This window comes from Silurus meridionalis, chromosome 25 (genome assembly GCF_014805685.1).
Source record: "Silurus meridionalis isolate SWU-2019-XX chromosome 25, ASM1480568v1, whole genome shotgun sequence".
Taxonomy (NCBI): domain Eukaryota; kingdom Metazoa; phylum Chordata; class Actinopteri; order Siluriformes; family Siluridae; genus Silurus; species Silurus meridionalis.
The window spans coordinates 4,325,323-4,337,581 of record NC_060908.1 but is presented as its reverse complement, the minus strand read 5'-3'; the positions used below and the strand labels follow the sequence as shown (position 1 = coordinate 4,337,581).

At 38.2% G+C, this 12,259-nt stretch overlaps 1 protein-coding gene across 2 annotated transcripts; it reads left to right on the top strand.

Annotated features, from left to right (window-relative positions):
• The first annotated feature begins 916 nt into the window (after positions 1-916).
• On the top strand, positions 917-12,188 carry srek1 (splicing regulatory glutamine/lysine-rich protein 1). 2 transcript variants are annotated; one of them, XM_046839024.1, is made up of 12 exons: positions 917-1,150; positions 2,971-3,104; positions 5,918-6,033; positions 6,809-6,961; positions 7,159-7,337; positions 7,518-7,648; positions 7,757-7,871; positions 8,010-8,099; positions 8,248-8,376; positions 8,454-8,525; positions 8,622-8,736; positions 10,255-12,188. In XM_046839024.1, exons 1-12 carry the CDS (start codon positions 1,032-1,034, stop codon positions 10,396-10,398), a joined length of 1,497 nt encoding a protein of 498 aa, XP_046694980.1. In that variant the 5' UTR covers positions 917-1,031; the 3' UTR covers positions 10,399-12,188. The 2 variants fall into 2 exon arrangements, with proteins under 2 accessions (XP_046694980.1, XP_046694979.1); XM_046839023.1 differs by having other exon boundaries at positions 6,806-6,961.
• The last annotated feature ends 71 nt before the right edge of the window (positions 12,189-12,259 follow it).

The window sequence follows — 12,259 nt, the reverse complement described above, 5'->3', positions numbered from 1 at the left end:
CACTAGAACCCTTTTATTTTTTTTTCCGTGAGCCGACTCTGCTCATCTACAGAGCCGACTCTTTCAGCTCCCATATTACTGTTAATGTCATTTTTTGACATTCCAAACTTTCATACTTCCCCTCCTATAGAATAGTTTTTAAATCTTATAATATAAATATAAAATGTTTGATTCTACACTACACTGTTAGAACAATAATTTACTGCCAGTGATCCTTATGCAGCTCTGCTCTGTACATTTGGTATCATCTCTGTATAATTATAACAGTATATCAATGTAATTTATAGAGAATCTAATATATCATATTTTACATATCTGTATATTACCGTATATACATACAAACCTCTGTACATACATATTATACATTCTTCTGTACATACAATGAACTTTTCACATTTTGCATATTTATCAACACCTATTGTGCCTTACACACATCTATCTATCTATCTATCTATCTATCTATCTATCTATCTATCTATCTATCTATCTATCTATCTATCTATCTATCCGTCTATCTATCTATCTATCTACCCATATATTCATCCATCTGTCCATCCACCCTTCCTTCCATCCATCCATTGACCCATCTATTCTTCCTTTTATCCATCCATCCATCCATCTATCTATCTATCTATCTATCTATCTATCTATCTATCTATCTATCTATCTATCTATCTATCTATCTGTCCATCCGTCCATTCACCCTTCCTTCCATCCATCCATTGACCCATCTATTCTTCCTTTTATTCATCCATCCATCCATCCATCCATCCATCCATCCATCTATCTATCTATCTATCTATCTATCTATCTATCTATCTATCTATCTATCTATCTATCTATCTATCTATCTATCTATCTATCTATCTATCTATCTATCTATCCAGAATCGGTTCAAAGAGTCGACTCGCTGAGCACCGAGTGCTAGTGCAGTGGGCAGTGTAGCCTGTTAGCTCTGGGGCTGCTGTCGGTTGAATATACATTTATGTAGACTTTTACGTTATTTCCAGCGTATCAACGAGGTGAACGGGATGCCGAGTACCGCAGTAATTCAGATTACCAACCTTTCCTCCTCTGTAGATAGCGAACAAATGCGAACTCTTTTCGGCTTCCTCGGAGATATCGAGGAATTGCGTCTCTACCCTCCAGAGTAAGTGTCTGCCTGCTGGCCAGCGCCAGTCAGGAAACACCGAGGATGCGTAGGCCTGTACTTTGTTAGCATGGAAGCTACAGAGCCATGTATGTTTTTCTGTTTAAAAAAGGTTTCATTTAAATGTTTACTGGAGTAATTACGTAAAAAAAAAATTGCTCCAGATAAATACATATGGTTAAAAACATATATATATATATAAACAATATATAAAAAAATATATATATATACACTAGCTTGGTATATACATGTAACATTCGTTTCCCACTACTACACACAAAAAATAGAAATACTCATATTGACACGTTTACCGAGTATTTTGTACTATTGTGTTTAAGGGGTTAATGTTATTTATCTCTTTAGAAGCTATGAGGGTGTTGGGGTTTGTAGATAACATACACATTGTCAATAAAACGTGAATTATATGCAGGTTTTACAGGTTATAACCTTTGTTAATGACTGTTAATAAACAGATGTACAATTTAAGAAAGCAAAATTATACGTTTTATAATAGTTATTAAATGATTGGCAAACGAAACAGGCAAATAATAAATAATAAAAGTTAGGGATCATTTTCAATGGGATTCATCTGAATAAAACGAAAAGGTTTTAATAATGTACACTTGGCTGGACACTTTTTTTTAGGGAACACCATACTAGTCCTGGTATTCCTAAATTACCCTATTATATTTCTTCATTAAGATTCTGCTTCATTTCGACATGCTGCAGAATATTTACGTTTACAGCTTTTGGCAGACGCCCCCCCACCCAGAGCTACAGTTATCTCATTCATTCAACTGAGCAGTTGTGGGTTAAGCATCCAGCTGTGGCAGCTTAGTGGTGGTGGGATTTAAACTCATGACCTTCTGAATAAAGGTGTTTTTGCCTCAGATCTCACACACACACTTACTGGAGAAATAGGTTTTTATGTAAAATTCTGTGCAAATTACAGAGAAATTCCAGCTTATGTCAAAAAGGTCAATGGTTACTGAAATAACTCAAATCGTAACCCGCCAATCTTTCAACACCCAAACAACCAATAGGTCACCAAACCATCATCAGGCATAGTCATCACGAAGTGCTGGATGACTGCACAAAATGCTGTTGCCATGTAAACGGTTGCTAGGTAATTTGATAAGCAAGATGTAAAGGTCTTCCTGTTAAAAGTGCTTGGCCAGTGTATTCAATTATTTTATTTATTTTTCTTAAAATGGTAGTGCAGAATATATACTTTTTGTTTGAAAGCAAAAAATGTGTCTATATAACCAGTGGTGGACAGTAAATGTCATTTGTTACTATACATAAGTAGCTGAAGTATTTCTATATGAGGAGACTTTTACTTTAACTTCACTACATTTCACTACATACATACAGGTGAGCATTAGTCCAACAGCAAGAACATTTCGAGAATAATAAATGATGGAAGACACCATTTTTTTTTTAAGTAGATAGTTGGAAATTTGGGCTCATGATCATTTTAATAGCTATTAGTCAGTGGTTTGACTCATTAATATCATTCTATTAATAGATCGCTTTCGCTATGAGTAACATTAGAGTCTTTTCACAGGAAAAAATGATAAGACATTATCGCCATAATAAATCATAGTACTTTGGATACTTAAGTACATTTGAAGGCAAACAGGTTTGTACTTTTAATCAAGTGAAGGTTTAAATGGATCACTTTGACTGGAGTAATATTCGTTTAGTGTATCTCTGGTTCAACTCGAGTACATGGTTTGTCGTCCACCACTGTATACGTGTGTTCAGTATAAGAGGAAAAAAACCTGACTGATCTTTGTTGTCTCTTCCCCCCCCTCTAGCCACACATCGCTTTCCTTCTCATCTAAAGTGTGTTACATAAAATACAAGGAGCCGAGTAGTGTCGGTGTGGCCCAGCATTTAACCAATACTGTGTTTATTGACCGAGCTCTTATTGTTGTTCCATGTGCAGAAGGTTAGTAACTCTTTCCTGACATTCCTGTTTCTTACGTTCACACACAGCTTTGTGGATTGTCTGCAGAGTTTGTCTGACATTTTCGGTTTTTGGGTTTTTTCAGTAGATTTGGTGGACGGAGTGTAATATTTGGAAACTCGAGTTGTTTAATATACTCAGAGTCGAAAGTGTTTATCTTAAGTGTATTTACCAAATGCATTTGACTGCTTCAGGTATATTTAGTTTTAGAAGGGGGTATACAACTCAAATGCATCCAGCTGCATTAAATGACCAGACCTAGCCGGTTCTTTTCAGCCATTAATAACTAGATAAAGGCTATTAGATCAGTTTTTTTTTTTTTTTCTTTTCTTCAACTGATGTTCCACAGGACCGCATTGCGAACTTCAAGAACTGAATAAACTCACATCACCGTCATTGATCTCTTCTGATTGGATCAAAGTTACTCCCGGCCCTGCGCTCATTTTCTTATTTTACTCTGATTTCATTTCTACCCAATCCGTTATTTTTCTTTCCATTCTCCGAATAACCAAACGACGATGTTCCCGAAAGCAAGATTTTTGACCGTTGCTTGCATGCAATATTCAGTTTATTGGTGCACGTCAATGCTCTTTATATTCCCTTCAAGCACTTATTTTCTCGTGAATGAAGCATCATTTGACCATGTGATGCAAACATCCTGGTTTAAAGGAAAGAACTTATCAGAGACGAATCCCTGATAAAATCGTACTGTATGTCATATCAGACCCATAACCGGAAAAAAAACCCCACGTGGATCCCTACAGGAATCATGATTAAAAACAGCCCACCAGTTGATGCGCTACTGAACACGATTCCTGGATTCAAGACGTCTGAAAAGCTCAAATAATCATTTTCATGTATCTTGTAGTTCTGTAGGTATATAAAAAAAAAACCAGTTCATGATCCAGACTTAAATGTAACAACGTACTAATATTTTAGTGTAGTAATTGTATTGCACGGTGGTGTGTAATCTATTTTTTTGCTCTAGTTTATGAGAAAAGGCTTTGTGTGTGTGTGTGTGTGTGTGTGTGTGTGTGTGTGTGTGTGTGTGTGTGTGTGTGTGTGTTTGTGTGTGCACGCAGTGCTCATGCATTGTGGGGTTAATGTTGTGACTGTGACACTGTCATGACTGTACTTCAGTAACTATCCTAATCTGTTTTATTTATTTTTTCATGTTTGTCACACCAAAAAAAAAAAAAAGTATGCAGTTGCGTTGTTATGAACGATGGTTTTCCTAAAATGAGCTGATCTGTCCCTGGAATAATAAGAACATTTGCTTGTCCTCGTGACTTGGTGCTGCAGGATGGCTTACTGCGTGAATTAATTTGGTCTCTGTATGTTTTTTCTGTGTTGATTATGTGTGCATATCAGATGACTAGACTGGCCCAGGCGTTACAGTACTACACTAGCCTGACTCAAGGCTTTGTTTTCCAAGCCACTAAACCCGCTGGGGCCCACGCTGCCTTCAAGGGGGGATTGTGACCAGGAGCGTAGCTGCTGAACCTTCCAAGATGGACACCTTGTCTCTTTTTTTCTGTTTCTTTTCCTTTTGTCTCTTTTTTTTTTTTTTTTTTTATTTATTTATTTTTCTCCCCCCCCTCTCTCTGACATTGTGTCTTGTTTGCCTCTTAGAAGAGGCTGTTGCATATATCATTGTGTTTTTTTCTTTTCTTTTTCGTTTTGTTTTGTTTTTCTTCTGTCACCAAGTCCCCACCATTCCTCCTCTTCCCTATGCAGTTGTCCACTTTTGCGTGTCTCTCAAAGCGGTCCAGGTTGGCATCCAGTAATGGAGGGGAATTTGAACGGTACACAGGCAGCCGTGGCTGGCGATTCATTCTGATCTCTGTGTCTGTGTCTAATCTCTTTGTGAATCCTTTTCTTTTCTCTCTATATTTCTCTCTTTCTCTCTCTCTCTCTCTCTCTCTCTCTCTCTCTCTCTCTCTCTCTCTCTGTTGGTATTTCCATGCTTTCACTGTGACTTAAGGATCGTGTATTATAACTGGAAATACTCTTTCAGCTTATACCGCTATGGTCGAGCTCTATATTAACTTCAATTCACCTTTACTTAAGGACTAAGGAAGTTTCAGATTATTGGTCATTTGCTCAATAGGAATCAGAGTTCATTTTCTTTTTATTAAATCAACCTTAATTCTAATCCACCACTGTCAATTATTATACTGATCTTTCACTCAACGCATGCAAGAGTTAATTTGACCAAGACTAGCAGAGCTGCTTTTATTTATTTATTTTTTTTTTCTTTAGGGGTGATGGTTTTTTTTTTTTTTTTTTTTTGAAAGCCACTTAAAATGTTCTTCTCTTCTGTATCTGATGTTCTGTGTGCTATTAGTGATGCAGCCAACATGAACGGTTGTCTTGTGTTGCACACCCTTTCCAACACTGCGACACGATTGCCCCAAGGAGAAAAGCGCCCATGCTTGATATCGTACGGTTCATGCCCATTATGTTTCCAGTACAGGTGACCTATACCACAAAGTGTTACCTCATTCTCTACATTTTGTGTTCATTTTTTATTATTTTTCTTTTCTTTATTTTTACTAAGAGAAAGGAAGGAACAGGACATTTTTGATTGGTTTCTATATATATAGAGATATATACATGCTACTTAAACGACTTATGTTAAAGTGACCAAGGCTAAGAGATAGCTAGTAAATTGGACTAGTGAAAGGCTCATGTATGATCGGTGTTGGATCGCCTCTCTCTTGTGTGCATTTGGAAAGGAGAAAGTGCTGTTGCTCTCCATTGCTCGCTCTTACATCAGGTCACTTGCCCCGTAGGAAAGATCCCAGAGGAGGCAAAGGCTCTGTCTCTTCTGGCACCTGCAACCCCAGCGCCCAGTTTGATGCCTGGCGGAGGACTGCTGCCCATCCCGAGCCCTGCCCCGCTCCAGAACGTGAGCAATTATATCTCTTTTTAATCAAAGTACCACAGGATATATATAAATATATACAATATGTACAGAACATATTTTGCATCGTTATGTCAAATCAACACTGCTGCTCACAGCTTAAGAAATAAAAACACAGCTATACTGCATATTCTATTCATTTAGATCAGTAAGTTGACGTACAGCTTTTCTACCCAGAAACTACATTTCTAGGAATCTTCCAAAATGTATCACCAAAGAAAATACTAAAATACAGAACATTACATTGGCAAGTTCAGTGGTTATATCGAGTCCTTCAAAGTCAAACTCAGCGGTGCTATAAGAGCTTATTATATTCATTATAATCTTGCGATGGAAATAGCCACCAATGCTAGCATGCCAAAAAACAATAAACAAACAAACAGTCAGCGGACATCCGTTTGTACATTTTTAGTTTTAGATATAAAACCTTTACTATACAGTCCATTATAGTAAAAAAAAAAAAAAAAAGTTTGTTCATTTCAACCTGTGATTTGCTATTTACGAGGCGAGTTGAATACTTCAGCACTGGGAAGAGTTTTTCAGTTCGGATAACACAAAGCTCTATAAAGATTTGCTATTTAAGGAAATAAAATGTATCACTTGTTCATTATTAATCGTTATACAATTATGAACAGTTTAGACTTCAGTATAGACTTCATCTGATTGTCTTATATGTGGGACATACCAGTGTTGGAAGTTTGTTAAAAAACGATCAAAAGGTCATATATTGCTTTTATTTGTATTGAATGAATCTTAGCAGTTGGGTTTGCCGCTGCCGGCCCGGAGTCCGCTGCAGCTCGGACTCGACTCGTCTCTGAGCACCATCTCTTCTCCCCCCATCATGGGCAATGTGGACCCTTCCAAAATCGACGAGATCCGCAGGACGGTGTATGTGGGCAACCTCAATTCTCAGGTATCCACTAAAGCACGATCTTGATTCTGTTCTAAATTTGAAGATGGTCTGCTGTATCCATGCTTCTGTTTTTGTTCCTTTATGTGAAAAAAAAAAAAAGTGACGCAAATGAGCCAATCACTGGGTGTAAATGCATTGCAATTATAATTTTTTTGCATTGCAAATTGTTGAAATGCTGTAAATGTCATCTCTCGTAGACCACCACGGCTGAGCAGCTGCTGGAGTTCTTCAAACAGGTCGGAGAGGTGAGGTTTGTGCGCATGGCGGGAGACGAGACTCAACCCACACGCTTTGCTTTCGTGGAGTTCTCTAACCAGGACTGCGTGTCCCGAGCCCTCGCTTTCAACGGAGTCATGTTCGGAGACCGACCTTTAAAGTGAGTCTCAAACTGTAGATAGGCGCACACACGCACACTTTGTGAACAATTTGCAAAGACCTTTGAAATGAATACATGCTAGACTGTGGATACACAATTGATAGTGAAATGTTTCAGCTGTTTAAAATGGATTATTATTGGATGCATCCCCACCCCCATTTCATTTACATGTCATTTCAGGATAAACCATTCCAACAACGCTATTGTGAAGCCTCCAGAGATGACTCCTCAGGCTGCTGCTAAAGAATTAGAGGATGTGATGAAGCGTGTGAGAGAGGCTCAGTCCACCATCGCGGCAGCCATCGATCCAGGTTTTTAAATGCTTCCTGACCTTTGTGTATGTTCTCTGTTTTAAGATTTGGTGACTGTTAATATTTTTATATATATACATGTATGGTTTTTTTTTTTTTTGCACACAGCGGACTGCAAAAAGCGCTCACCCAGCAGATCCCGAAGATCAAGAAAGTCCTATTCCAGATCTCGCTCTCATTCGCGTTCTCGCTCACAACGGAAACGCTCTCGATCCAGACACAGGCGAGTATAAAGGAATTCGCCTAAACACAGTGTATTACACTTTGAAACATCACGTGCCCGTCTTTTCCCTCCCATGCAAATTTATTAACAAATCCCATGCATCTAATTTGATTTGATTTGATTTGCTTCACATAAAAGGGGCCGGCCATCACAGAGGTCATGGCGGCGGACGAGTGATGCGCACAAGAGACGTTCCCGAGACAGAAGATACAGCCGCTCACACTCCAGGTTAGAATGAACCATTGCACTGGTCACATTCAGAAGATGGCCTACATATAAACAGTACAAACAGCAGCATTTCTGGTACTAAAAAAACAAGGTTTATTTAGGCCAACGACGGTGTCACTTTATCAGCCTTATAACTTGTTCTCATTAGAGAGCGACAGAAGAACAGAGACGGGAAGATGAGGCGGGGGAACGATACTGACGAGCGGAGAAGTGACAAAAAAGGAAGAATGCCGTATAAAGTTAACAGACGATCCTCGAGATCCCCCATTAACAGCAGGTGAGTAAATCATTATAGCGTGTTATTCATCATTTAGAATATTTATACCTCATTAAAAATCTTTTTTTTTCCTTCAGGGGACACAGAAAGAGGAGCAAATCACGCTCAAGATCAGCAAGGAAGAAAGCAAGGTCTCCATCACCCAAGAGGTTGATACAGCACACTTTTAGCAAATTAACTGGAGCAGGGAATTTTTATTTTTAGGGTAATGACAGGAGGATTAATATTTTGTTCATTCCCTTAAGAGGAAAGAAAGACAGAAGGGGAGAATATGGGCAGGACAGCAGTCGGGAGTGGAGAGAGAGATCAACATCCAGGAGGAGAAGCAGGGACTCTGACAGGCAGGAGAGCAAATCTAAGGTGAGTCTAATACACGCACTATAGCCAAACATATAGTGTTAAAAGTCCGCATCAGCCAAACCTGCCGAGTAGGGTGGGTTACAGAAATGAGATCACATTGATACATTGAGAGAAACTTGCATTTGAAGAGAGCTGATTCGGTCGATGTCTTTTGGCACGCTGACTTATGAAGGTCAGTGCTCCTTGTGACTGTGCGTGCAGCCATTTGTGTTGCCTTATGTTGGGGTGTTACAAAACTAACCTCGAAATCTCTTAATACCAGCTTGTAAGGACTAATTTACACTACATGGACAAAAGCATTGGGACACCTGACCTTTCCTGCCCTCTGTGGTTCTTCTCCAAACTGTTATCACAAAGCTGGAGGCACACAATTGTACATGAAGAAGGTGCGTTACATGGTTTTCCAGTGGAAGATCTTGAGTGGCCTGCTTTTGGAGCTCTGATCTCAACTCTACTGAACACTGACATCTCACCTACATCAATTTCATGAAGTTACTTACACCCTTGTGGCTGATGAAGACAAATGTCCAAAATCACATTCTTATATATATTGGAACATCTTTCCAGAAGAGTGGAGGGAATTATAAGAGCAAACTGTGACTAAATGTGGAATGCGTGGATGCTCAAAAACAACTTGCTATCCTTATGACCAGGTGTCCGCAAACCTTTGGCAATAGTATATTTCCTATGCACATATTCAGATATTTAGCGTTATCAGAGAGATGCTCGTTTACATCCCAGGAGCACCAGAAAGCCACTTAATAGAGGTTTGTTTGTATGAAATGGATTCCAATGGATTCCATTTAAATACAGACTAGAATCAAACTGCCGCATCTGCTGAACCCAGTTCACATTTAATAAAACGTTTTGTTATCGATGGCCTCTTTTTCCCGATCAGTGTTTGGCTCGTAATAAATCCCGCAGTATGACGTAGTCGACTCTTTGACTCTGGTGCTCTAGATATAAGGTGATAAGAAGATAATCATTACAGATAGTCGGAGAAAATAACATTCACACGCACACTGGCGTCTTCACATGCGTACGACTGATTAACATCAGTTCCTCTATTATGGCCTACTTCTAAGGCGCTGCGAGTGGAAAAAACCGACTTTGATAATGTTCTTCAAAACATGATTTTTATCTCTAGTAAATGGGGACAGAGCTTTTTTTTGGCTAGTCGTCTGTGCTCTGTTTTATCGAGATCGTTATTCATTAATCCTTTCTCGTTCGGGTTCAATGTCGGATAAATAATTTGGACATCCTCTCAAAGACAGAAGTGTAGGAGGTGTACAGTTTAGCCCAGTCCACATGGCATTTAGGATTTTCTTTTACCGCAGTGATTTGGGATGCTGAAAAGTACATTATTCTGCTTTTCAGCTGAAGGTCAGATTTATCAAAAAAACGCCTAAATGTCAATTGTATGAAAAACTTGCATAGCAACCATAAAACGCTGCATCATGGATTATTTTTCTGCCGCGTGTTTTTAAACCGGTGTGTAAATTTTTCTTTCTCTCTCAGAAGGAGCGCGTGTACAAGCAAAAGGAGCAGGACTACGAGAGCGATGGAGAAGACATGGGCTCAGGTGCCAGCGAAGACTTTTCTCCTCACGCCCATCACAACGGCAGGCACGCAGACGAATGCGAGGAATTCTCCACAGCCTAGTGACTACAAAGAGCTGCATTCGGGGTTCACATACTTGTTGAAATGTTCCTCTTTGTATTTTTATTTTTTTTCCCCCTCCCCTTGTCTCTCTTTTCTACAATGGCGTTTTTGTGCCACCTAAGGAAAAAAATATAGAAGATAACGAGAATAAAGTCGTAGCACTGCGAGAATAACGTGTCGAGCGCACCGGCGTTTAACTACTTCAAAGTCAATTTCTTTGATCATCATCCTCATTGTCTGTTGAGAAACATCTGTTCTTATAGCACGCAGATGTTACCATCGATAGCCTTCTCCAAAGAGGCAGTTTCCTTCACATCTGTCCGATTTTGTTTCCTAAATAAACGCTGCAGCGTCCGTATACTTATTCGAACTCCATGCTGCTGTTAAGGTTAAAGTTAAAGTGGGAGTTAAATCCTAACCTAAAGTAGGTTTTAACCAAATCATCCACAGCCATTTTATGCAAGAACAGCGAAACGTTCCTCGAAATTCCGATTTTTTTTTTCACTAAATATTATCACTTTGATCTCGTATGACTATGACTTTGTTCTCAAAAGATTTCGACTTTGTTCTATTTTAAGTTTAATCTCATAATCTGAGGTTGTTGGGGGTTTTTTTCTCTCTTTTTTTTTTGTACTTTTCTCTCCATCATGCAGTTACATTCTTAGAAATGTTCTTTATTTCTGTTATATGAGAGCTATATTGAAACATACTGTATGCTTGTGTATATAGTTCAGGATGATCTGTTTCTTTCCTTCCTTCCGTTTGTCCTTTTTTTTTTGTTTGTTTTTTTTTTTTTTTTTTTATATGAAGCGCCTCACGGACCTGCTTCAGTATCCGTCGCACTTTTTTCTTGTTTTCTAGAATCCAGGGAAATCCCAGTTTCATGTTTTTGTAGTTATGCAAACACCCTCAGTTATTAAGATTATAACCTTAGTAATTATGCATGAAAGGTAATACAGGGGGGAAGGGAAGAGAAACACACCTAGTATGTAAAAAAAAAAGAAAAGGAAAAAAAAAAAGTGCCTGGAGAAAAGTTGCACATGTGTATAATTCTATTACATAGTTTTAGCTTGTGCATTTATTGAATTCATTAATACGGCGGTGTGTTTTAGATGTATTTTTTGCACAGTATTTTGCATAAACCAGACAATAATGAAGTTATACAGTACTTTTACTGTATCGTGTTAATCCAGGCATCAGAGTTTTTCCAGCAAGAATTTTTTTTTGATGGGGATTATGTTCTTGGTCTATAAATTCGAAGTAATAATTGATGTCTGACTATAAAATTATATAAACAGATTTGAGTTATAGATCGTCTCGTCCAGGGTCGGGGACATTTCAAAGGGTCTGAAAAAGATTTTTTATATATATATATATATAGTTTAGACAGAGATGTAGTTTGGTTGAATGTGTGTGTGTGTATATATATATATATATATATATTATGAGTGCAGATATTTGCACACCCTTAGAACAAAAGGACGGTTATAAGAAAATTAGTTTCATAATGAAGGGTTGTATCGTACGTCGTGACGTTAATGGAAGGAAAAAGGTTTGCAATTGGTGTAATAATGCCTCCATGTTATCATTTATTAGTCAGTGGAAAATTCTTTCAAAACTATTCTGGATTGTTTCACGTTCCTAGACTTGTATTTTTCTGCTGTAGGGGGAAACAAGACTTGTTTTTCCCCTGTTTTTATCATAAAAAAAACATAGGGGGTGCAAACTTTTAGACTCTTCTGTATGACTATTAAAAAACTAAAGTGATAAATATACAAATTCAAGACTAAGTGATGGTTATCGACCTATATTTCTTTGTGCAGTATGTCTCCTCCCCCATTTTTTATTTATCTATTTTTTT